Below are 26816 nucleotides of genomic sequence, written 5' to 3' on the forward strand. Positions count from 1 at the left end.
ACTTACAGACACGGGGTCAATAGTTTCTGATGGCACCGTACTAGCTAGTGTGGGTGTGCCTCTGTGTGGGTGTTAAACAGCACTAGAGAAACTTGCAACAGCTGAATTTGCTCCATCACAGTTCTTCGAGTGCTACCCTCTGTAACTGCCAGCTTTTTCCTTTCCTTTCTCTTCCATTCCGACTGAATGTTCCTCTCAAAATCTCCTATGCCGTTTGACTAGACACACGTCTCCAGGGTGGACAAAGACAAAGAATTTAATCGACATCGCCCAGGCAGGGGATCATTTTAGATGAGCCCTGCGTTTCAGAATAGACTTGGCGCGAGGATTTTGGCGCGAGGATTTTGGATGTTGTCAAATGGCGCACGTCTTGGGCTGGAGGCCCGGCCTCTCATTTTAATGTGACATTTTTGCAGGAAATTAAAAGAGAACGTTCTTGCCAGAGTAGAGGGAGGAATGTTACAATTTGTGTTGGATGGGTTGCCTGTTGCTAAGACTTTGAAACCTGTTGCCTGGCCCTCCTACAAGTCCCTTACCTTTTTAGTACTTCACCACCACTCTGTTCCCAGCCCAAGACGGTCCCCCTGGTCCCCAGCCCATCCCCCCTGGTCCCCAGCCCAAGATCGTGCTCAGTAGGTCACAATGTAGCTAAATAGTTTGCAACAAAAAAAATACGATTTAGGGTTTCTTATTGGATATATTCAGATATGCCCCTCCTTGATGTCAGGTTTGTTCCATTTGGTTCCAAATGAACACTACCCAGATGTTATGATCTATAGGGGCCCAATACATTACACCATATATACAGTACCAGTCAAAAGTTTAGACACCTACTCATTCAGGGGTTTTTCTTTGTTACTATTTTCAACATTGTAGAATAATAGTGAAGACATCAAAACTATGAAATGACACATATGGAACCCTGTAGTAACCCAAAGTGTTCAACAAATCAAAATATATATTTAGATTATTCAATGTAGCCACCCTTTGCCTTGATGCCAGCTTTGCACAGTCTTGGCATTCTCTCAACCAGCTTCACCTGGAATGCTTTTCCAGCAGTCTTGAAGGATGTGCTGATTACTTGTTGGCTGCTGTTCCTTCACTCTGTGGTTCAACACATCCCAAACCTTCTCAATTGGGTGGATTGTGGATTGTGGAGGTGTGCCTTGAATTCTAAATAAAGCACAGTGTCACCAGGAAAGCACCCCCACACATCACACCATCTCCTCCATGCTTCAGGGTGGGAACCACACATGCGGAGATGATCCGTTTACCTACTCTGCGTCTTCCAAAGACACTGCGGTTGGAACCAAAAATCTCAAATTTGGACTCATCAGACCAAAAGGACAGATTTTCACCGGTCTGTCAATTGCTCGTGTCTCTTGGTCCAAGCAAGTCTCTTCTTATTGGTGTCCTTTAGTATTGGTTTCTTTGCATCAATTCAACCATGAAGGCCTGATTCACACAGTCTCCTCTGATCTGTTGATGTGTCTGTTACTTGAACCCGATGAAGTATTTATTTGGGCTGCAATCTGAGTCTGGTAACTAATGAACTGATCCTCTGCAGTAGAGGTAACTCTGGGTCTTCCTTTCCTGTAGCGGTCCTCGTGAGAGGCAGGTAACTCTAATGAACTTATCCTCTGCAGCAGAGGTAACTCTGGGTCTTCCTTTCCTGTAGCGGTCCTCGTGAGAGGCAGATAACTCTAATGAACTTATCCTCTGCAGCAGAGGTAACTCTGGGTCTTCCTTTCCTGTAGCGGTCCTCGTGAGAGACAGATAACTCTAATGAACTTATCCTCTGCAGTAGAGGTAACTCTGGGTCTTCCTTTCCTGTAGCGGTCCTCGTGAGAGACAGATAACTCTAATGAACTTATCCTCTGCAGCAGAGGTAACTCTGGGTCTTCCTTTCCTGTAGCGGTCCTCGTGAGAGGCAGATAACTCTAATGAACTTATCCTCTGCAGCAGAGGTAACTCTGGGTCTTCCTTTCCTGTAGCGGTCCTCGTGAGAGGCAGATAACTCTAATGAACTTATCCTCTGCAGCAGAGGTAACTCTGGGTCTTCCTTTCCTGTGGTGGTCCTCATGAGAGCCAGTTTCATCATAGCGCTTGATGGTTTTTGCGACTGCACTTGAAGAAACTTTCAAAGTTCTTCAAATGTTCCACATTGACTAGGGCGATATGGCCAAAATATATCATATGGCGTTTTTCAAATTGTTGACGGTATTTTATGTTTTTGATTTAATAAAAGTTCTACATTTGCTTTGAGCAATACGTGACCCTAGTGTGGCAACACATACATATATATTTTAAATTATTTCAATGGATCTTTCTTCATTTTGATTGTTTTATACTGTTCAACTTCAACCTAAAATCATTTCCTGCATTTCTGTCAATTTCTGCATTTCCTGCACTCATTTGAGAATATATTTAACCAAATGTTGTGATTTAGATTAAAACACTTGGGTGAACTTTTGGAACTTTTGGAATCATGGAAATAGAATGTTTATTGTAATTCTATAGTTAGAATATAAATAAAGGCGGGCACTTTGAATACAGTGTTTGACATGATAACGAATGAAAATGCCATTGACCAGTTATTGCGACAGGGTAGGAAAACTGACCATCTTACCCATCCCGACTTTGGCCATGTCATTTACAAAATAGCCCCCAACACTCTACTCAGCAAACTGGATGCAGTCTATCACAGTGCCATCCGTTTTGTCACCACAGCCCCATATACTACCCACCACTGCGACCTGTACGCTCTCGTTGGCTGGCCCTCGCTTCATATTCGTAGCCAAACCTACTGGCTCCAGGTAATCTACAAGACCCTGCTAGGTAAAGTCCCCCCTTATCTCAGCTCGCTGGTCACCATAGCAGCACCCACCTGTAGCACGCGCTCCAGCAGGTATATCTCACTTGTCACCCCCAAAGCCATTTCCTCCTTTGGTCGCCTCTCCTTCCAGTTCTCTGCTGCCAATGACTGGAACGAACTACAAAAATCTCAAACTGGAAACACTTACAGTGCCTTGCGAAAGTATTCGGCCCCCTTGAACTTTGCGACCTTTTGCCACATTTCAGGCTTAAACATAAAGATATAAAACTGTATTTTTTTGTGAAGAATCAACAACAAGTGGGACACAATCATGAAGTGGAACGACATTTATTGGATATTTCAAACTTTTTTAACAAATCAAAAACTGAAAAATTGGGCGTGCAAAATTATTCAGCCCCCTTAAGTTAATACTTTGTAGCGCCACCTTTTGCAGCGATTACAGCTGTAAGTCGCTTGGGGTATGTCTCTATCAGTTTTGCACATCAAGAGACTGAATGTTTTTCCCATTCCTCCTTGCAAAACAGCTCGAGCTCAGTGAGGTTGGATGGAGAGCATTTGTGAACAGCAGTTTTCAGTTCTTTCCACAGATTCTCGATTGGCTTCAGGTCTGGACTTTGACTTGGCCATTCTAACACCTGGATATGTTTATTTTTGAACCATTCCATTGTAGATTTTGCTTTATGTTTTGGATCATTGTCTTGTTGGGAAGACAAATCTCCGTCCCAGTCTCAGGTCTTTTGCAGACTCCATCAGGTTTTCTTCCAGAATGGTCCTGTATTTGGCTCCATCCATCTTCCCATCAATTTTAACCATCTTCCCTGTCCCTGCTGAAGAAAAGCAGGCCCAAACCATGATGCTGCCACCACCATGTTTGACAGTGGGGATGGTGTGTTCAGGGTGATCAGCTGTGTTGCTTTTACGCCAAACATAATGTTTTGCATTGTTGCCAAAACGTTCAATTTTGGTTTCATCTGACCAGAGCACCTTCTTCCACATGTTTGGTGTGTCTCCCAGGTGGCTTGTGGCAAACTTTAAACGACACTTTTTATGGATATCTTTAAGAAATGTCTTTCTTCTTGCCACTCTTCCATAAAGGCCAGATTTGTGCAATATACGACTGATTGTTGTCCTATGGACAGAGTCTCCCACCTCAGCTGTAGATCTCTGCAGTTCACCCAGAGTGATCATGGGCCTCTTGGCTGCATCTCTGATCAGTCTTCTCCTTGTATGAGCTGAAAGTTTAGAGGGACGGCCAGGTCTTGGTAGATTTGCAGTGGTCTGATACTCCTTCCATTTCAATATTATCGCTTGCACAGTGCTCCTTGGGATGTTTAAAGCTTGGGAAATATTTTTGTATCCAAATCCTTTAAACTTCTTCACAACAGTATCTCGGACCTGCCTGGTGTGTTCCTTGTTCTTCATGATGCTCTCTGCGCTTTTAACGGACCTCTGAGACTATCACAGTGCAGGTGCATTTATACGGAGACTTGATTACACACAGGTGGATTGTATTTATCATCATTAGTCATTTAGGTCAACATTGGATCATTCAGAGATCCTCACTGAACTTCTGGAGAGAGTTTGCTGCACTGAAAGTAAAGGGGCTGAATAATTTTGCACGCCCAATTTTTCAGTTTTTGATTTGTTAAAAAAGTTTGAAATATCCAATAAATGTCGTTCCACTACATGATTGTGTCCCACTTGTTGTTGATTCTTCACAAAAAAATACAGTTTTATATCTTTATGTTTGAAGCCTGAAATGTGGCAAAAGGTCGCAAAGTTCAAGGGGGCCGAAAACTTTCACAAGGCACTGTATCTCCCTCACCAGCTTTAAGCACCAGCTGTCAGAGCAGCTCACAGATCACTGCATCTGTACATAGCCCATCTATAAATAGCCCAAACAACTACCTCTTCCCCTACTGTATTTATTTATTTTGCTCCTTTGCACCCCAGTAGTTCTACTTTGCACTCTCATCTACTGTCAAATCAACCATTCCAGTGTTTAATTGCTATATAGTATTTACTTCGCCACCATGGCCTATGTATTGCCTTTACCTCTCTTATCTCGTTTGCTCACATTGTATATAGACTTATTTTTCTACTGTATTATTGACTGTATGTTTGTTTTACTCCATGTGTAACTCTGTTATTATATGTGTCAACTGCTTTGCTTTATCTTGGCCAGGTCGCAAGTGATGTGTAGTGTTTCCTAGGGGACCCTATAATCTTTGGCTACATTAAATCTGTATTCATATAGCCAACATATTCATGCTTTGCCTATTCCTCTTTGATATAGAAGATACTGTTGCACAAACAACATGCTGATTTTGAAGCCTCCCCCAGTACCTGTATTAGCCAGCTATGTTTGCTCTGACTCAGTACTTTTATTAGCTAGCCAGCTAACTAGAGATTAGCATTAGTGGCTAACATGATTTAGCTCAACTTGCTAAGAAAATACAAACTAGATTGCTGCAGATGTAAGAAACACTAACTAATATTGTAATTATAGAACGCTCGTTGTGATCAAAGTGAAAACAACATCGTTGTCATCAACATTGTTGCATGTGCTGCATTGACCATGCAGACGGAATGAAAGTGTCTCGTGGTCAAGCAACAACAACATGCGCTCTTTGAGTGACGGGGGGCGGGGCTAGGTCTGTGTGGAAAGTGGCGTGGAGAGAGAGAGAGAGAGAGATGACTCAAGTAGCAGAGTAAACTATAAAAATGGACGTTACACAAGGCATGTCACATTTAACAAGCAAAACATTAAAATACCGTTAGATGGTAAAGTAACAACTCAAATGCATAAATACGTGTCTGTGTGTGTCTGTGTGTGTGTGTGTCTGTGTGTGTGTCTGTGTGTGTGTCTGTGTGTGTGTGTCTGTGTGTGTAGTAAATTACGGTATACCGCCCAGGACTAACATTGACTGACCTTCATGTCATACAGTAGTGATGGACTGTCGTTTTCTCTTTGCTTATTTTAGCTATTCTTGCCATAATATGGACTTGGTCTTTTACCAAATAGGGCTGTCTTTTGTAAATCACCCCTACCTTGTCACATCACACCTGATTGACTTATGAAGAAAATCAATTCCACAAACTTACTTAACAAGGCACTTGTTAATTGAAATGCATTCCAGGTGACTACCTCATGAAGCTGGTTGAGAGAATGCCAAGTGTGCAAAGCTGTCAAGGCAAAGGGTGGCTACTTTTGAAGAATCTCACATTTAAACTATATTTTTGTTATTACATGATTCCATGTGTTATTTCATAGTTTTGATGTCTTCACTATTATTCTACAATGTAGAAAATGGTCAAAATAAAGAAACTCTTGAATGAGTAGGTGTCAACTTGACTGGTACTGTATGTATTATATGTATACTGAATCCCTTCCTCACTCCAACACATCTGGGAGACAATTGGACAGTTCAACTAAGGCCAGGCCAATGATTAATTGTTCAACATTGAACTGCTGATTTCATTTGGCCTGACCTAAGAAGCTGTCCTCCTTCCAGGGAGGGACCTAGCCACTTATCAGTTCCGCCTCCCGCATTAATATATCGACAGATGAATAGATTCTTCACAAAGTCATGCTAATGGGGAGGAGTGATGTGATCTCAGCGGTCTGACCTGGGCCGGCACACTCTGTGACCCATGGAGGAGTGAAGTTTATGTTGTAATGGAAGGCTGGGTTAGGTGTGTGTGTGTGTGTGTGTGTGTGTGTGTGTGTATTCAGCCCCACCCTGTGCATCCCCCAGATGCTTTCCACTGTAGAGATTCTACCCAGCTGCATGCCAGATGTGCCTAACCGCATTTGATTGTGTGTGTGTGTGTGTGTGTTAAATCTCATCCATTACAACCTGTCAGTCCCTTGTCGGGATAAAAATGAAAACATAACAAAATAGAAGTTGGTGCACTCGTCTGTGGTTTTTGGTGTTCGCAGTGAAGGTTAGTTATGCTGTAGAGGTGATTTCCCTCCCCTGTCATTCGGGGTCAGGTATTGACATAGAGTATTCTCATGCAGAGGCTTAAATTGAAGCCCTGTCTTTTTGAGGCCCACCCCAGATAGCTTTCCTTCCACCCCTCTCCCTCGGATGACCTCTGTTCCCTCAGCCTTCAGGAGGGGAAGAGACGGAGTACGGACCTGCTCTGAAGGATTTTACTGTCTGGTGTGAGTCATCCCATCTAATATTAAATACATAAAAAAACAAAGTACATGGAACACTACCATGAACACACCATCACTGATAAAAGGTGAGCTCGTTCCAATAGTGGAGGAGTACAAATACCTTGGGCTAGTCATTGACAGCAAGCTGTCCTGGGATCACTGTACTGGTGCTATTTTTAAGACCAACGGACTATATTTCCTGCACTTTTTATTGTTGATCTAACCAGCATGGTTCTCTATTATAAATGGTTCATTGAGAGCATTCTGTCCTACTGCTTGACCCGCTGGTTTGGGAATATCAAGGTTGCACAGAAAAATATGTTTGACAAGGGTCAGCAATAGCAAGAACTATCATCTCTCTACCTGGGCAGAGCCCTCCAGAAGGCTAATGAAATAGTGGGTGACTCTTCCCTGACACTCCACCCTGAATTCCAGCTCCTTCCCTCTGGACACAGGTACATACCCCCCCCCCCCCCCACAAAAAAAATAGGGCCAAGTTCTCTTTTATTCTAAATGCAATTCTGCAACTTAAAAATATGTTGCACCAATATCAGTTAGCACTTACACTATGACACTGCACTCTGCCTATTTTTCTCCTTTGCTATGTATTATACATGTGTAGATGTTATGTTTTATGACTGCTGCAAGATTCATTGCCTCTGAGGACATTAAAGTTTTCTGAATCAGCCTCAGCATTTGTTGTGATTTCAAGGCTCTCCCTCACCTCCATTGTTCGGAAATGAACTCTCTGTTCTGATAAACCGCCTACCAAGGTGCTGTTTTGGATTTTACCTCAACATTTTATTGGGGCAATAAGAAGGGTGGTTGGGGCCCAATGGAGAAGTGTGTGTCAGTCAGGGCTGGACATTGGAAGAGTGGTCATGCTGCTTTCCAATGGTTGTCCATAAAGCCCGACCGATATGGGATTTTAGAATGGAAATATTCACAAACAGCTGATATATCTGCCTGTTCTATTATGGAAAAACTGTTACTCTAGTGAAAGGAGGATAAACTGTTTTGATTCAAGAAAAATGTTGCCTAGGCTCTGAAGACTGAGCTGCCACATACTAACCAGCTGAAAAACAACGACAGGACACATTTTCAATGAATTGGTTTTTAGCTGTGTTTTCATCGATTTGTAGGGGCTTTAGCCACTGAATTCTGATAGTTGTTACTTGAAAGTAAAAACATCAATCACAAAATTCGCTGCTGGCACAGCGCTGCCTCTCGCCCCAAGCGTTGCACCAGTGAACAGTCTTTGTGTCCCTACCTCATTCAAGTTGACACTTAATGGTTACCGTAAACATTTAGCGTAGGGACATTCCAAGGATCCTGGATTAGCACTGATTCTCAGTGAACGGTGTCAAGTACGCTCACACAGCTACCCAGCTAGCACAGTGGATCTGGGCCCATTCCGGCTGAGAGTCGGGGCACTCAGCTGATTAGGCAGTATTACTTATGGCTAGAATGTGGGGATTGAGCTCGGGCCGATTCCGGTGAGAGTTATCTGGCCCAAATGTATTTCTTTGTGCTCGGGCCGATTCCGGTGAGAGTTATCTGGCCCGAATGTATTTCTTGGGCTGCTTTATATAATTAACATTTCATTATTTATTTTTCCATATTTTATCATTGTTTCCGTGCTCAAGAAATACAATTAACATTTACATAATTCTTTAAGAGTCCTGTATAAGTAGTATTTTTTTAATTCGTGCAAGGCAATTGATAAGCATTAACTTTGGATGGAGCCTCCCGAGTGGCGCAGCTGTCTAAGACATTGAAACTGGCTTGCTCCAGATGCTGGTTCGATACCCGTGCTGGCCGCAACCGGGAGACCCATGAGGCGCCACACAATTAGTCCAGTGTCGTTAGAGGAGGGTTTGGCCCGGGATTTCCTAGTCCCATTGCGCTGTAGCGACTCCTGTGGCGGGCGTGAATGCAGTCACCAGGTGTACGGTGTTTCCTTTTTTTGGTGGATGAGTATAATTTGTATGCCTAAAATGTATAATTGTAAAATTTAAAATGACTAAATCTGGTCATTTTGTTGACATTTATTTAAATTTGCATCAGGCTTCTGGGAGGATTCTGGGAAGATTCCGGCAAAGTCGTCTGAATTCCGGTAGACGAAAACGACCCGACGTATTTGGGTCGATTCTGGGCTGTCATTCATTTTGATTCAGGGCCGCTTCAATCAGTTCCCCTGGAAGAGGGCCGCTTCTGGTCAGATTCCTCATTGCTAGCTGGGTAGTTAGCTGGCTAGCTAGCTAGCAGTCGTCATGGAAATTAGTCTGGTGAAACTTGAATTTGGACCAGTCCCTGACAATGAAACCCACACATCAAAATGTAACTATGAGCGCTACTTCGTAACTTCCTGTGTTTTTTTTTAGTGTCTCTGAAAACATTTGAATGACAGAGCTTGAGGAATACCCTTCGCAAAGAGCAAATATAATATAACCAGATTTCACTGGCTTCACTAAAGGCCGGTAACGTTAAAGTTACTACAGAATGGAATGTTCTTAGCATGATGCTTGCTTTACATTTAGGCATAGCGTCCATTGTTTGTCCCGACACTTGACACCCTACCATGGCAGGGTCGCCTAGTGGTTAGAGCATTGGACTAGTAACGGAAAGGTTGCAAGTTCGAATCCCCGAGCTGACAAGGTACAAATCTGTCGTTCTGCCCCTGAACAAGGCCTAGGAACCCACTGTTCCTAGGCCGTCATTGAAAATAAGAATTTGTTCTTAATTGACTTGACTTAATTGACTAGTTAAATAAAGGTAAAATAAAAATAAAAACACTTGACACCCTACCATGACACTTCTCATGGCCAGTGTGCATCTTTTGGCACTATTGAGCTGGTAAGCTTCTATCTACTCGGCGCTCACCATAGAAGTAGTAACCGTTAGTAGTAGTTCTCACCTCCGACTGGTGTAGTTGCGTTGGGGGACAGTGTCCCGTCTTGCTGTAGCGCCAAGGCAAGATAGACTTATAGCCATGTAAATAATAATTATATTGGATCTTAAAGCTGTCCTTTTTGGTGGATTAAACGCGGGTACGAATGCATCTGGAAAAGACTTATCGGTCTATTTTTTAAATATATATTTTTACATATGAACTCCGTGTCTCAACACGCCCCCTGGAGGTCAACTGACTGCATTGCCTCGTCTGTTGTTTTATCTGACAGGCGGATCTGAGCTGAACGATTAGCTCGCTCCCACTGTCCTATGCTGCCCCCAACACACTTTAACTAGACCAGCCACCACCGACCACCTCGACGCACGGCTGTGGCCAGAATGAATCAGTTGGACGGGCGTTTCATTTCCCGTTATTTATTTATTTATTTTCCACATGACCTCCTGTTTGCATTCTGTTAATGGGTGTTATGATAAAGACCATAGGCGGTTCATGAGTTTCAAGTTTGGGGAAGCTTACAGTTGATCCTACCATGTCTACCCATCTGTGTGCCATTTCACGCCGATTCGTACCCATTTGCTTAGTTTTGTGTCCGTTGTCTTGACTTTTCCATAGCCTTTCAAGTGTGTTTTTTGTTGTTGTTGTGGGTAATTGTGCATCCACTCCTCTAACCGTGTCTGTGCTGGTGTGTTTCAGAGATCAACAGAGTGAGGAAAGACATGTACAACGACACAGCCAACGGACCTATAGAAAAACAGCCTCTGGAATTACCCGAGGCCCTGGGGCCAATCATTCATCTGCAGGAGAAGCTCTTTGTGCCTCTAAAAGAGTACCCTGACGTAAGCCATGTCACACACACACACACACACACACACACATCTGCGTAGATGTTTATATATCACACACGCGCACACAGGCTCCTTGTTACATTCAGATTTAAGCCTGTCAGTTGTCTCTACCACCAAGTTCACCTTGTCCTTGCCTGTGATGACAAGGCGTCAGCGGTTTGATGGCCCTGCTCAAACAAATAGCCCATAATGTACCTAGTCAATCAGGAGCTATAGAGAGCTATCCTTGAACTCCTTTTCTCTGGTGTCTCTCTCTCTCTTCCGCTCTCCATATCCCACATGCAGAGGGGGGAGGATAGGAGGAGGGGGGGGGGGGTAATGGTAGTTTATAGCCTTACATTGTCACTGAAGGCCAAAGGAGTCCTCACGCCCTCTCCCTCGGTCCCTATTTTCTCCCTACTATTCCTTGTTATCAAACAGAATAACATTGAAACCTACTGCACTGCACTGCATTGAAACCTGCTTTACTGCACTGCACTGAAACCTGCTTTACTGCATTGAAACATGCTTTGCTGTACTGCACTGCATTGAAACCTGCTTTACTGCATTGAAACATGCTTTACTGCACTGCATTGAAACCTGCTTTACTGCACTGCACAGCATTGAAACCTGCTTCACAGCAATGCACTGCATTGAAACCTGCTTTACTGCATTGAAACCTGCTTTACTGCACTGAAACCTGCTTTACTGCACTGAAACCTGCTTTACTGCACTGAAACCTGCTTTACTGCACTGAAACCTGCTTTACTGCACTGAAACCTGCTTTACTGCACTGCACTGCATTGAAACCTGCTTTACTGCACTGCACTGCATTGAAACCTGCTTTACTGCACTGAACTGCATTGAAACCTGCTTTACTGCACTGCACTGCATTGAAACCTGCTTTACTGCACTGCACTGCATTGAAACCTGCTTTACTGCACTGCACTGCATTGAAACCTGCTTTACTGCACTGCACTGCATTGAAACCTGCTTTACTGCACTGCACTGCATTGAAACCTGCTTTACTGCACTGCATTGAAACCTGCTTTACTGCACTGCATTGAAACCTGCTTTGCTGCACAGAAATCAAATTAAACTTTGTCACATGCGCTGAATACAAGTGTAGACCTTACCGTTAAATGCATTGAAACCTGTTTTAGCACACAGAATAGCATTGAAAGCTACTTTAGCACACAGAATAGCATTGAAATCTACTTTAGCACACAGAATAGCATTGAAAGCTACTTTAGCACACAGAATAGCATTGAACGTTGTTTTAGCACACAGAATAGCATTGAAATCTTCTTTAGCACACAGAATAGCATTGAAATCTACTTTAGCACACAGAATAGCATTGAAAGCTACTTTAGCACACAGAATAGCATTGAAAGTTACTTTAGTACACAGAATAGCATTGAAAGCTACTTTAGCACAGAGAATAGCATTGAAAGCAACTTTAGCACACAGAATAGCATTGAAAGCTACTTTAGTACACAGAATAGCATTGAAAGCTACTTTAGCACACAGCATAGCATTGAAAGCTACTTTAGCACACAGAATAGCATTGAAAGCTACTTTAGTACACAGAATAGCCTTGAAAGCTACTTTAGCACACAGAATAGCCTTGAAAGCTACTTTAGCACACAGAATAGCATTGAAAGCTACTTTAGCACACAGAATAGCATTGAAAGCTACTTTAGCACACAGAATAGCATTGAAAGCTACTTTAGCACACAGAATAGCATTGAAAGCTACTTTAGCACACAGAATAGCATTGAAAGCTACTTTAGCACACAGAATAGCATTGAAAGCTACTTTAGCACACAGAATAGCATTGAAAGCTACTTTAGCACACAGAATAGCATTGAAAGCTACTTTAGCACACAGAATAGCATTGCACTCTAATTGAATACTATAAATTTGCTCCACCAGTGGGGTATCATTGTATTCTACTCTGTTTCCACCCGGCTAAATGAAGTGCCTCCAGAAGGAAAACAGGATGCTACCGGCTGTTTAGGATTTAGTTTCCCAAAAGGGTGGAGGAGCAGGTGGGGAGGGAAGGGAGAGGGACGGTGTTGAAAACAACCTTTCCAAAAATACACAGGGAGGTGGAAAATAGAAGGCTCACCACTCAACTCCCTGAATGGCTCTTGAAAGCATCCAGAGTTAAGACTGGACTAGACTGGACGGAGAGGGATGTGGCAGTATAGAGTAAGTACACTGAGAGGCCTGGGTAGGAGCACAGACGGATGCTGTCAATTCTATCTGTAGAGATCAGGGGAGGTTATAGGATGGAGTATTTGCCTTGGGGGTTGGGGCCATGGTATTGATGAAGGAGATTGTGTGTACACAGTGTGTGAGTAGTTTGGGGAGTTTTGCCGGGTGGGTGGGAAGGGCACCAGTTCCCACCAGCCCAGCCCAGTCCAGCCAGTCCAGCCAGTCCACCCAGTCCAGCCAGTCCACCTCAACCTCAGCCATGATCCCCAAGCCAGAAGACTGCTGAACAACTAATCAAATGGCCACCAGACTATTACATTGACCCCTCCCTCCCCCCCATTTGTTTTGTACACTGCTGCTACTCATTGTTTATTATCTATGCATAGCCACTTCACCCCTACCTACATGTACAAATGACCTCTAACCTGTACCCCCGCACACTGACTGTACCGACCCGTACCCCCTGTATATAGCCTCGTTATTGTTATGTTACTGTGTTACTTTTTATTATTTTTACTTCAGTTTATTTGGTAAATATTTTCTATTTTCTAAAACTCTTCTTGATCTGCACTGTTGGTTAAGGGCTTGTAAGTAAGCGCATGTGACAATTTAAGTTTGATTTGATCCTGACTTAAATTCACCAGATATTCATCCAGATGTTTATCTGGTGAGGAGGAGGAGGGGGGGGGGGGCACCCCCTAAGCTTGTTGACGTGGGGAGGCTGAATGACAGCTTTCCCGTTCGCACCGCAGACCCGTCTGGTATGGTGGGACGTTCTTTAAAAACACACCCAGGCATCCTCAGCTGACCTCTAAAGTCCAATGTTTTCCCTCTCTTTCCCCCTCTTTCTCTTTTTCTTTCTCGTGCTCTCTCTTGCGCTCTTTCTTTCTCTCTCTCATATGCAACACCAGTCAGGTCATTAAGGCAGTAACTTAAAAGAAATGTAAAAAAAAAAAGGTTAAATCGTTGAGGCTATTTATAGAAAACCTGATTGAAACCAGAGGAAGACTAGACCAACATGAGACTTGTCTCTGCTGTAGTGGAGTTGCTGCGTTAGCTTAGAGTCATTCTCTTATTAGGCGGCCTTTATGTCTGGAAAACTATGCCGATGGTAGTCAACAGAAGAGCACAGCCTGACTCACTCTGACCTCAAACGGCTGTGTTCTGTGATGCAAGTGCCTAGCAAAGGGGGTCTAATGTTCTCTTTTAGGCCAGATGAGCTCTCCCTTCTCTGACTAAATATTTTCTTGTACCCGAGAAAGCGAGAGAAAATAATCAGCCACCATTGAGAAATCCCAACTGTTTCCGTGCCGTTCCGAGGACACTGTAAAGATAATTATCAGCAGAGGGAATTTTCTCCTCACGTCCACCTTTCCGGGTGATTTCTCAGATTCTTCCCCGACTTGTCGAGGATTCCAGGCCGGGTACGTACTCTGCATCTACGTCTCAAATTAAACCCTCTTTTTCCTTTTATAGTAGTGCACTGTGTAGGGAATAGAGTGCCATTTGGGATGCACCGTCTAGCCTAGCGTTTCTAGACTGCTACAAACTCCCAAGATGAGGGTTCTGCTTTCCATGTCCACCTATTGAGCTTTTGGCACCGGACACAGCTGCTGCCACTGAAGATGTCTTTATGAGCCCCCTCCTCCTTACCCCCCTCCCCTTCTCACGTTCCCCATTTTCACATCTTCCCCAGTTCCCACACCTGTCTGCTTTTGTCCAAGAAGTGGCAGACTCCTTCTCACCATTTTCCTTCCACTCTTTCATACTCCTCTTCTCGTTCTCAGTTTCCTCCTCCCAGTACTAAGTAATTAGATTGTCTTGGTCCTCTGCTGCAGTGCAGCATGTCAATTACACCAAAATAACTTGTCCTGCCAAGACGTCCGTGCTCTAATTCTCTTACCGTAGGACATGCACGCTGAGGTGAGAGAGAGCTCGGTCGTGTGTGTGTGGCGAGGTAGTCGTTTGATGTCATCGGTGTGGAAACTTCGGAAGTGCGGCATCATGTCACTCAGAGACGACTGCAGGTGAGGACAGGGTGGGTGATTGTCCATCTGATACACCTCACTCTGGAGACACTTCACCCTGGAGACGCCTCACTCTGGAGACACTTCACCCTGGAGACACTTCACCCTGGAGACACTTCACCCTGGAGACGCTTCACCCTGGAGACGCTTCACTCTGGACACACCTCGCCCTGGAGACACCTCGCCCTGGAGACACCTCGCCCTGGAGACGCTTCACTCTGGAGACGCTTCACTCTGGACACACCTCTCCCTGGAGACACCTCACCCTGGACACACCTCTCCCTGGACACACCTCTCCCTGGACACGCCTCTCCCTGGACACGCCTCTCCCTGGACACGCCTCTCCCTGGACACGCCTCTCCCTGGACACGCCTCTCCCTGGACACGCCTCTCCCTGGACACGCTTCTCCCTGGAGACGCTTCACTCTGGAGACGCTTCACCCTGGAGACGCTTCACCCTGGAGACGCTTCACCCTGGAGACGCTTCACTCTGGAGACGCTTCACTCTGGAGACGCTTCACTCTGGAGACGCTTCACTCTGGAGACGCTTCACTCTGGAGACGCTTCACTCTGGAGACGCTTTACTCTGGAGACGCTTCACTCTGGAGACGCTTCACTCTGGAGACGCTTCACTCTGGAGACGCTTCACCCTGGAGACGCTTCACTCTGGAGACGCTTCACCCTGGAGACGCTTCACCCTGGAGACGCTTCACCCTGGAGACGCTTCACCCTGGAGACGCTTCACCCTGGAGACGCTTCACTCTGGAGACGCTTCACTCTGGAGACGCTTCACTCTGGAGACGCTTCACTCCGGAGACGCTTCACTCCGGAGACGCTTCACCCTGGAGACGCTTCACTCTGGAGACGCTTCACTCTGGAGACTCTTCACTCTGGAGACGCTTCACTCTGGAGACGCTTCACTCCGGAGACGCTTCACTCCGGAGACGCTTCACTCTGGACACACCTCTCCCTGGAGACACCTCGCTCTGGACACACCTCTCCCTGGACACACCTCGCTCTGGACACACCTCGCCCTGGAGACACCTCGCCCTGGAGACGCGTCACCCTGTCATCTCTTTCTATGACCTTCAGACACAGTTACTTCCTTCCTTGTTTACTAACACCATGTGATGCCTGCAATACCCCTGGACAGCCCAATGGGTTGTGTGTGTGTGTGTGTGTAGTAAGGGAATGTGGGAGTCTGACTAGGTTGAGGTATTCTAACCTAGCCCTCCCCACCTGCTCTAGGCTGCCTGCTGAGGCTATGAAATTGGACACCCTGTTGGATGTAGGCGGTTGAACAACTGGTCTGGAAAACAAGGCCATCTGGAAAGGGCTCTTTTTGAAGGAGCCGTTTGTCTCCCCTATAGGTCCTCTGGCTGCCATGATGTCCAGCACGGTGTGTGTGTGTGTGTTGCCTAAACGTGCTTTGGATGTGTGTTCATTGATGCATAGAAGTGTCTTGATTGTTGGTATTAATGAGTTGAATGACTAGTTCTTGATCCCATCCAGCATCAGTTGTTGTTGGGATTGAATGATTCAATACAAGACTGTTCTCGTATACCTGCCACCACAATGTGATTCTAGTCTCAGGAAGGTTTTATTATTTTCTTCAAATAAGCCTATCGGTCCCGTCTTCTACCCCACTAGAACGTGCTGTCTGTCTGGTGTGTCCGTCCCTAACTTTACTGTTGTCTACCAGGGGTGCTGCTGTTGTCATGGTGTTGATGTTTACATTTTATTAGGTCTCTGCGGTGGCAGCAACCGGAGCCGGTCGGCAAGGAAACAGCTGTTTGATCGGCGTGCTGAGCGAGTGTACTCCCCCAGTCTTAATTTGCAGGTTATTACTGTGGCTTTTGAAGCAAAATGTCTCCAATTGAGCGTCTCAAATTACTTCCCAGAGTCCCCCGTCCCCCCCTTCAAAAGCGCAATGATATATCAGCAATCGGCATGGGCTCTTGTTTATGCATTTGGAAGCAGAAGACACCTACTATTTACTCCCTATTGATCCCCACAGTGGACTCGTCATAAAAACCTTACAACCTAGTGGTCAAATACGCATGCTCCACTTGAGAGTGGGACGCTTGCTTGAATGTCTTCGGGTCTGCATCTATGAAGGTCAAGTACAAAATGTAGGAAGTTAACAATCTGGTTTAGATTTAATTCAATGTTGACACAAATGCAGTAAGATGCAACAAACTTCTACACATGTGACCGTACCCCACAAGCCAGTACAATAGACTACAGATGGAGAGAAACCTAACGCCTCATATAGTACCAACCAATACTACTCACCTGACAGACAGGACAGGTGTGGACCAGTGCTGCCTTGGCTGCAGTCCTCTGGTTGGCAGCTGCCCCCGCCATGGCATCAGTCAACAAGTTCAGTGAGCGTTAGATAATAACCCCCTGCCCCCCACCCCCAAATTGTTCAGAATAATGACTTAAACAGCTGAACAGCTGTTTGGCAGGAGTGTGTGTGTATAAGCTTTTGTTACAGCCCATACCTGATTACAAATCGTAGCCTATCGCTGTGATTCGGTGTGGTGATTATTTAAGTCAGGTGTTAGAGCTGGGCTTGGACAAAACCCTTCACACACTCCTGCCCTTCAGGACTTTCAGCAATGACTGAAACAGACCAGAGCGTGAGAACAGTGTTCCAGGTTGAAACGGTTGACCTAGTTGAGAGGTGACAAGACTCAGGCACAGCCATTGGTTCTGGAATAGAAAAGGTGCAAATCCGTTTTTTTTTGGGGGGGGGGGGCATCAGTAACATGACAGTAGTTCTACCTCACAGATGGTGCCGACAGACATGGCAGCTCTGCTTCTATATCCTAAGCAACTTTGCAGTATTTCGTTTTTGTGTGTGTGACATTATTAGCGTTTTTACATACAGCCAGAAATAACTTTTGGATATCAGAGCAGCGGTAACTCACCAGCATTATGACCATCAATACGACTTTCCTGAATTGGATCCTTTGTTCGTACCCCCCAGGGAAACTGAACTTATTCCAGAGTCTGCTCCAAAAGGCCGCCGGGAACACCGTCCACCACTTCAGAGTAGATTACTGGCTAATGTTCAGTCTCTGGACAATAAAGTAGATGAGCTCAGGGAGAGGATCTCCTTCCAGAGAGACATCAGGGACTGGAACATACTGTCTCACGGAATCATGGCTCTCTCGAGATATACTGTCCCCGTCCCATACGGCCAGCTGGATTCTCAGTACATCGCAGAGACGGGAATAAAGAACTTTCTGGGAAGATGGGTGGTGGTCTATTTTTCATAAGGGAAAGGGGGATACGTAGTCAGTTGTCCATCTGAGGGGTGCGGGGGGCTGCCTTAATCAACATCCACGGCGTCCAGGAAACCGTGGTTTAACTGCCTTGCTCAGGGGCAGAAAGACAGATTTTTATCTTGTCAGCTTGGGGATTCGATCCAGCAACCTTCCGGTTACTGGCCCAACACTCTTAACCACTAGGCTACCTGCCACCCATTAACTACTCATGGTGTGATTGTGATAACATAGAGAAACTCAAGTCATTTTGTTCACCCGACATAGATTACCTGAAATTCAAATGCCGACCGTATTACCTCCCAGGATAATTCTCTTTTGGTTAATGTCACAGTCGTGTATATTCAACCCTTAAGGAACTACACTTGACTTTATGAAAACTGTAAACCACATATCCTGAGGCCCCATTTATTGCAGCTGGGGATTTTAACAAAGCAAATTTGAGGAAAACGCTACCGAAGTTATAGCAACACATTGAGTGTAGTACTTCCTCTGGTAAAACACTCGATCACTGCTATGCTTACACGGCTCTCCCCCACCCTCCCTTTGGCAAATCAGAGTGGCATTGACTAAAATACAGTAGAATAGAATACAGTATATACATATGAGATTTTGTTAGATACTACTGCTCTGTTGGAGCTAGGCACACAAGCCTTTCACTACACACGCAATAACATCTGCTAAATTTAAAACTTAAAATGTAAAACTTGCCCAAGACCGTTAACTTCTTATGGTATAGAGGACGCTTGCGTCCCACTTGGCCAAAAACCAGGGAAAATGCAGCGCGGCAAATTCAAATAAATTGATATAATAATCTAACTTTCATTAAATCACACATGTAAGATACTCAATTAAAGCTACACTCGTTGTGAATCCAGCCAACATGTCAGATTTTAAAAAGTATTTTCGGCGAAAGCATAAGAAGCTATTATCTGATGATGGCATAACAGTAAACAAAGAGTGTAGCATATTTCAACCCCGCAGGTGCTACACAAAACGCAGGAATAAAATATAAAACATGCCTTACCTTTGACGAGCTTCTTTTGTTGGCACTCCAATATGTCCCGTAAACATCACAATTGGTCCTTTTGTTCGATTAATTCCGTCCATATATTATATATCCAAAATGTCAATTTATGTGGCGCGTTTGATCCAGAAAAAAACAGCTTCCAAAATGCGCAACGTCACTCCAAAATATTTAAAACTTTGCCAAAATATTTCAAACTACTTTTGTAATACAACTTTAGGTATTTTTAAACGTTAATCGATCAAATAAGGAATAAAATATAAAACATGCCTTACCTTTGACGAGCTTCTTTTGTTGGCACTCCAATATGTCCCGTAAACATCACAATTGGTCCTTTTGTTCGATTAATTCCGTCCATATATTATATATCCAAAATGTCAATTTATGTGGCGCGTTTGATCCAGAAAAAAACAGCTTCCAAAATGCGCAACGTCACTCCAAAATATTTAAAACTTTGCCAAAATATTTCAAACTACTTTTGTAATACAACTTTAGGTATTTTTAAACGTTAATCGATCAAATTGAAGACGGGTCTATCTGTGTTCAATACAGGAAGACAACAAACCACGCTCCTTTTCAAGTCTTGCGCAACTCTCAACAGTGTTATTCAGTTCCTAGATGGCCCTACTTCTTCATTGCACAAATGAATAACCTCAACCAAATTCCAAAGACTGGTGACATCCAGTGGAAGCGGTAGGAACTGAAAACAAGTTCATAAGAAATATAGTTTGCCAATGAGAACAGAGTGAACAGACAGACCTAAAAAATAATAATTTCTAAACGGTTAGTCCTCTGGGTTTTGCCTGCTACATAACTTCTGTTATACTCACAGACATGATTCAAAGCATTGTATAGGCATTTGTAGTTCTGTTATAATAGCCACATTAGCAGCTAATTACATTTCATTTTTTTTGGGGGGGGGGGGGGGGTAAATACAGGCAAAAATATTGATACATGTTGCCCTTGTCCGAGAGAGATGTACACTTATCAAAATGCCACGCCAGGTTAAGTTTACACAAAACACAGCCCCTTGAATTCACAACGGACATAGTGGTGGAAAACCAATTGGAAATAGTTCCATTTTTTGGACTGCTTGGTTTTATGGGTAGTATGACTCCACTGTGGTAGACCATTTATTGGACTGCTTGGTTTTATGGGTAGTATGACTCCTACTGTGGTACACCATTTATTGACTGCTTGGTTTTATGGGTAGTATGACTCCTACTGTGGTAGACCATTTTTTGGACTGCTTGGTTTTATGGGTAGTATGACTCCTACTGTGGTACACCATTTTTTGGACTGCTTGGTTTTATGGGTAGTATGACTCCTACTGTGGTAGACCATTTTTTGGACTGCTTGGTTTTATGGGTAGTATGACTCCTACTGTGGTAGACCATTTTTTGGACTGCTTGGTTTTATGGGTAGTATGACTCCTACTGTGGTACACCATTTATTGACTGCTTGGTTTTATGGGTAGTATGACTCCTACTGTGGTAGACCATTTTTTGGACTGCTTGGTTTTATGGGTAGTATGACTCCTACTGTGGTAGACCATTTATTGACTGCTTGGTTTTATGGGTAGTATGACTCCTACTGTGGTAGACCATTTTTTGGACTGCTTGGTTTTATGGGTAGTATGACTCCTACTGTGGTAGACCATTTGCTCAGATTATTTTGGGGATGTCGCTTTCGCTTTAGTCAGTTTTTTTGTAGATGTTTCTTGTGATTTATGCCCCATACGGTGCCGTTGAACATATTTGTACTGCGGCCACCAAATGTCAGATTCAGCATTTTATTTTTTTTTATTTATTAACACTGTTAAATAGTGTTGACAATGGTTTGTGTCTGTTTTGATATTCCATAGATCGTCTATTTGTGGAGATGACACGTTCTCACCCCCCCCCCCGAGCCCCCCTCCTTGTAACAACAGTTTACACTAAACGCGTCTTGAAATCTAGTCTGAGATTACTTTTTACAAATCAAACGTGTCGCAATTCATTTGCATCAATGGATACTCCACCCGTTCAGCATAAATAAACTGGGGGCTGCAGGGAAAAGCTCTGAGGGAAGTAATGCAGAATAAAGTGCCAGTGTCCTATCCAGTTAAAATGGGGATTTGTCTGGGTGTGTCCACGTCCGTCAGTCCACGTCAGTCCATGTCTGTCAGTCCACGTCCGTCAGTCCACGTCCGTCAGTCCACGTCCGTCAGTCCACGTCCGTCAGTCCACGTCCGTCAGTCCACGTCCGTCAGTCCATGTCCGTCAGTCCATGTCCGTCAGTCCACGTCCGTCAGTCCATGTCCGTCAGTCCACGTCAGTCCATGTCCTTCAGTCCATGTCCATCCATGTCCGTCAGTCCACGTCAGTCCACTTCCGTCAGTCCACGTCCGTCAGTCCACGTCCGTCAGTCCACGTCCGTCAGTCCACGTCCGTCAGTCCATGTCCGTCAGTCCATGTCCGTCAGTCCACGTCCGTCAGTCCACGTCCGTCAGTCCATGTCCGTCAGTCCACGTGTCGGGGGGGGGGGGGGGTTCACAACACTGCACACCTCTCTGGTGTGCCACTCTCCCCATCACCCGTAATGAACAGTCAAGGTCATGCTGCAACTGTCACCTCTGCCTTTCTGCTCCATGGACTTCACTTCACACTTCACTACACACTTCACTAAACACTTCACTAAACATTTCACATTTCACTACACACTTCACTAAACACTTCACACTTCACTACACACTTCACTAAACACTTCACACTTCACTACACACTTCACTAAACATTTCACACTTCACTACACACTTCACTAAACACTTCACTAAACACTTCACTAAACACTTCACTAAACATTTCACTAAACATTTCACACTTCACTAAACACGTCACTAAACACGTCACTAAACACGTCACTAAACACTTCACTAAACACTTCACTAAACACTTCACTAAACACTTCACTAAACACTTCACTAAACACGTCACTAAACACGTCACTAAACATTTCACTAAACATTTCACACTTCACTAAACACTTCACTAAACATTTCACTAAACATTTCACACTTCACTAAACACTTCACTAAACATTTCACTAAACATTTCACACTTCACTAAACACTTCACTAAACACTTCACTAAACACTTCACTAAACATTTCACTAAACACTTCACTAAACACGTCACTAAACACGTCACTAAACATTTCACTAAACATTTCACACTTCACTAAACACTTCACTAAACATTTCACTAAACATTTCACACTTCACTAAACACTTCACTAAACATTTCACTAAACATTTCACACTTCACTAAACACTTCACTAAACACTTCACTAAACACTTCACTAAACATTTCACTAAACATTTCACACTTCACTAAACACTTCACTAAACACTTCACTTCACACTTCACTAAACATTTCACACTTCACTACACACTTCACTACACACTTCACTAAACACTTCACTACACATTTCACACTTCACTACACACTTCACTACACACTTCACTAAACACTTCACTTCACACTTTACTAAACACTTCACTACACACTTCACTAAACACTTCACTACACACTTCACTACACATTTCACACTTTACTACACACTTCACTAAACATTTCACACTCCACTACACACTTCACTAAACACTTCACTAAACATTTCACACTTCACTAAACATTTCACACTCCACTACACACTTCACTAAACACTTCACTAAACATTTCACACTTCACTAAACATTTCACACTTCACTAAACATTTCACACTTCACTAAACATTTCACTAAACACTTCACTAAGCATTTCACACTTCACTAAACATTTCACACTTCACTAAACATTTCACACTTCACTAAACATTTCACACTTCACTAAACATTTCACTAAACACTTCACTAAACATTTCACACTTCACTAAACATTTCACACTTCACTACACATTTCACACTTCACTACACATTTCACATTTCACTACACACTTCACTACACATTTCACACTTCACTACACATTTCACACTTCACTACACACTTCACTAAACACTTCACTACACACTTCACTACACACTTCACTACACACTTCACTAAACACTTCACTAAACACTTCACTTCACACTTCACTAAACACTTCACTACACACTTCACTACACACTTCACACTTTACTAAACACTTCACTAAACACTTCACTAAACACTTCACTACACACTTCACTAAACACTTCACTAAACACTTCACTACACACTTCACTACACACTTCACACTTTACTAAACACTTCACTACACACTTCACTAAACACTTCACTACACACTTCACTACACACTTCACTAAACACTTCACTAAACATTTCACACTTCACTAAACATTTCACATTTCACTAAACATTTCACACTTCACTACTGATTTCACTACACATTTCACATTCCACTACACATTTCACATTCCACAATTCGCTACACACTACACACTACACACTTCACTACACACTTCACTACACACTTCACTACAACCTGCAGGGGCTAGCTAGTGTGATGGTACAGTCACACTCACCCCCTGTATTCCCCAAGTCAGCACAAATGTTGACTCCCTCTGGTATTTTCTGGACAGTTTTTGGCCATCCGTCTTTCTGTCTGTCAGCTGCAGGGCTGAAGAGCACCAATCCAGCCTCACCTTTTTACTTGGAAGTTTACTTGAAGTGTGACCTTTTCAGTGCCCAACCGTGACTAGTGCTCGTCAAGGGTCAGTGGTAGAAGTGAGAAATGGGACCCAGGAGGGAGAGTGAGCGAGTGGGTGGTAGGCTGTCTGGTGTGCTGGCCTCCGGCCGGGCTGGGCCCTCTACAGAGAAAGTAATTAAGCGAGCCCCCGTGGGGGGGGGGACATGTCATTATTCAACAGATTGGAACGGATCTCCAAGCCCCCAGAAGTCATTAGGCATGGCTACGCATCACACTAATGGAACTGGAGATGATCTGGGCTGGTAGGGACAGATTGAATAGGTCATTTTATTAAATGGACCTACAGTTGATGGCCATTTCTCATGATGAGGACGGTGACGGAGGTTGTAGAGGAGGTGTACTGTACGTAAAGATTATGATCAATCACTGCCCAAAACATGATCCAAGTCTAGGTAGAGTGGGTTAGGTTTTGGTGATCAGAGAAGGCCTGATGAAAATAGATCATGGTGAATTTACATCCTGATTCGCCCCCTTGTCCTCAGTATGTATGGCTCCTGTGGTGTAGACTAGAGAATATGTATGGCTCCTGTGGTGTAGACTAGAGAATATGTATGGCTCCTGTGGTGTAGACTAGAGAATATGTATGGCTCCTGTGGTGTAGACTAGAGAATATGTATGGTTCCTGTGGTGTCGACTAGAGGATATGTATGGTTCCTGTGGTGTAGACTAGAGAATATGTATGGCTCCTGTGGTGTAGACTAGAGAATATGTATGGCTCCTGTGGTGTAGACTAGAGAATATGTATGGTTCCTGTGGTGTAGACTAGAGAATATGTATGGTTCCTGTGGTGTAGACTAGAGAATATGTATGGTTCCTGTGGTGTCGACTACAGGATATGTATGGTTCCTGTGGTGTAGACTAGAGAATATGTATGGCTCCTGTGGTGTAGACTAGAGAATACGTATGGCTCCTGTGGTGTAGACTAGAGAATATGTATGGTTCCTGTGGTGTCGACTAGAGGATATGTATGGCTCCTGTGGTGTAGACTAGAGAATATGTATGGCTCCTGTGGTGTAGACTAGAGGATATGTATGGTTCCTGTGGTGTAGACTAGAGAATATGTATGGCTCCTGTGGTGTAGACTAGAGAATATGTATGGCTCCTGTGGTGTAGACTAGAGAATATGTATGGCTCCTGTGGTGTAGACTAGAGAATATGTATGGCTCCTGTGGTGTAGACTAGAGAATATGTATGGTTCCTGTGGTGTAGACTAGAGAATATGTATGGCTCCTGTGGTGTAGACTAGAGAATATGTATGGCTCCTGTGGTGTAGACTAGAGAATATGTATGGTTCCTGTGGTGTAGACTAGAGAATATGTATGGCTCCTGTGGTGTCGACTAGAGGATATGTATGGCTCCTGTGGTGTAGACTAGAGAATATGTATGGCTCCTGTGGTGTAGACTAGAGGATATGTATGGTTCCTGTGGTGTAGACTAGAGAATATGTATGGCTCCTGTGGTGTAGACTAGAGGATATGTATGGCTCCTGTGGTGTAGACTAGAGAATATGTATGGCTCCTGTGGTGTAGACTAGAGGATATGTATGGTTCCTGTGGTGTAGACTAGAGAATATGTATGGCTCCTGTGGTGTAGACTAGAGAATACGTATGGCTCCTGTGGTGTAGACTAGAGAATATGTATGGCTCCTGTGGTGTAGACTAGAGAATATGTATGGTTCCTGTGGTGTAGACTAGAGAATATGTATGGCTCCTGTGGTGTAGACTAGAGAATACGTATGGCTCCTGTGGTGTAGACTAGAGAATATGTATGGTTCCTGTGGTGTCGACTAGAGGATATGTATGGCTCCTGTGGTGTAGACTAGAGAATATGTATGGTTCCTGTGGTGTCGACTAGAGGATATGTATGGCTCCTGTGGTGTAGACTAGAGAATATGTATGGCTCCTGTGGTGTAGACTAGAGAATATGTATGGTTCCTGCACACACACACCCTTCTCATCCCACCACCCCTCTCCTCTCCACCCCTCTCCTCTCATCCCACCACCCCACCCCTCTCATCCCACCTCTCCTCTCATCCCACCACCCCTCTCCTCTCATCCCACCTCTCCTCTCATCCCACCACCCCTCTCCTCTCATCCCACCACCCCTCTCATCCCACCACCCCTCTCCTCTCATCCCACCACCCCTCTCCTCTCATCCCACCACCCCACCCCTCTCATCCACCACCCCTCTCCTCTCATCCACCACCCCTCTCCTCTCATCCCACCACCTTCTCCACTCATCCCACCTCTCCATCCCATCATCCCATCTCCTCTCATCCCACCTCTCCTCTCATCCCACCACCCCTCTACTCTCCACCCCTCTCTTCTCATCCACCACCCCTGTCTTTTCATCCACCACCCCTCTCCTCTCATCCACCACCCCTCTCCTCTCATCCCACCACCCCTCCTCTCATCCCACCACCCCTCTCCTCTCATCCCACCACCCCTCTCCTCTCATCCCACCACCCTTCTCCTCTCATCCCACCACCTTCTCCTCTCCATCCCACCACCCTCTCCTCTCATCCCACCACCCCTCCTCTCTATCCCACCATCCCACATTCCTCTCATCCCACCACCCTCTCATCCCACCACCCCGCCACCCCTCCTCTCATCCCGCCACCCCTCCTCTCCATCCCACCACCCGCTCCTCTCATCCCACCACCCGCTCCTCTCATCCCGCCACCTCTCCTTTCATCCCGCCACCCTCTCCTTTCATCCCGCCACCCTCTCCTCTCATCCCTCCACCCTCTCCTCTCATCCCACCTCTCCTCTCATCCC

General features: G+C 44.6%; 2 protein-coding genes across 5 annotated transcripts in view; both read left to right on the forward strand.

Moving 5' to 3' along the window:
• Positions 1 to 26816, forward strand: part of LOC149975266 (uncharacterized) — a 414127-nt gene that overhangs the window by 93766 nt on the left and 293545 nt on the right. The gene's annotated exons all lie outside the window — the stretch shown is intronic.
• The window catches only part of LOC110498155 (protein quaking-A), a 139188-nt gene that overhangs the window by 34530 nt on the left and 77842 nt on the right, over positions 1 to 26816 (forward strand). For all 4 annotated transcript variants that reach the window (XM_036955123.2, XM_036955125.2, XM_036955124.2 and 1 more), the window contains exon 2: positions 10612 to 10754. In XM_036955123.2, coding sequence (XP_036811018.1) covers positions 10612 to 10754 — 143 coding nt within the window. The remainder of the gene's footprint in view (positions 1 to 10611; positions 10755 to 26816) is intronic.

The sequence above is a fragment of the Oncorhynchus mykiss genome, chromosome 19, assembly GCF_057628025.1.
Source record: "Oncorhynchus mykiss isolate SJ-2025 chromosome 19, ASM5762802v1, whole genome shotgun sequence".
NCBI classification, from domain to species: domain Eukaryota; kingdom Metazoa; phylum Chordata; class Actinopteri; order Salmoniformes; family Salmonidae; genus Oncorhynchus; species Oncorhynchus mykiss.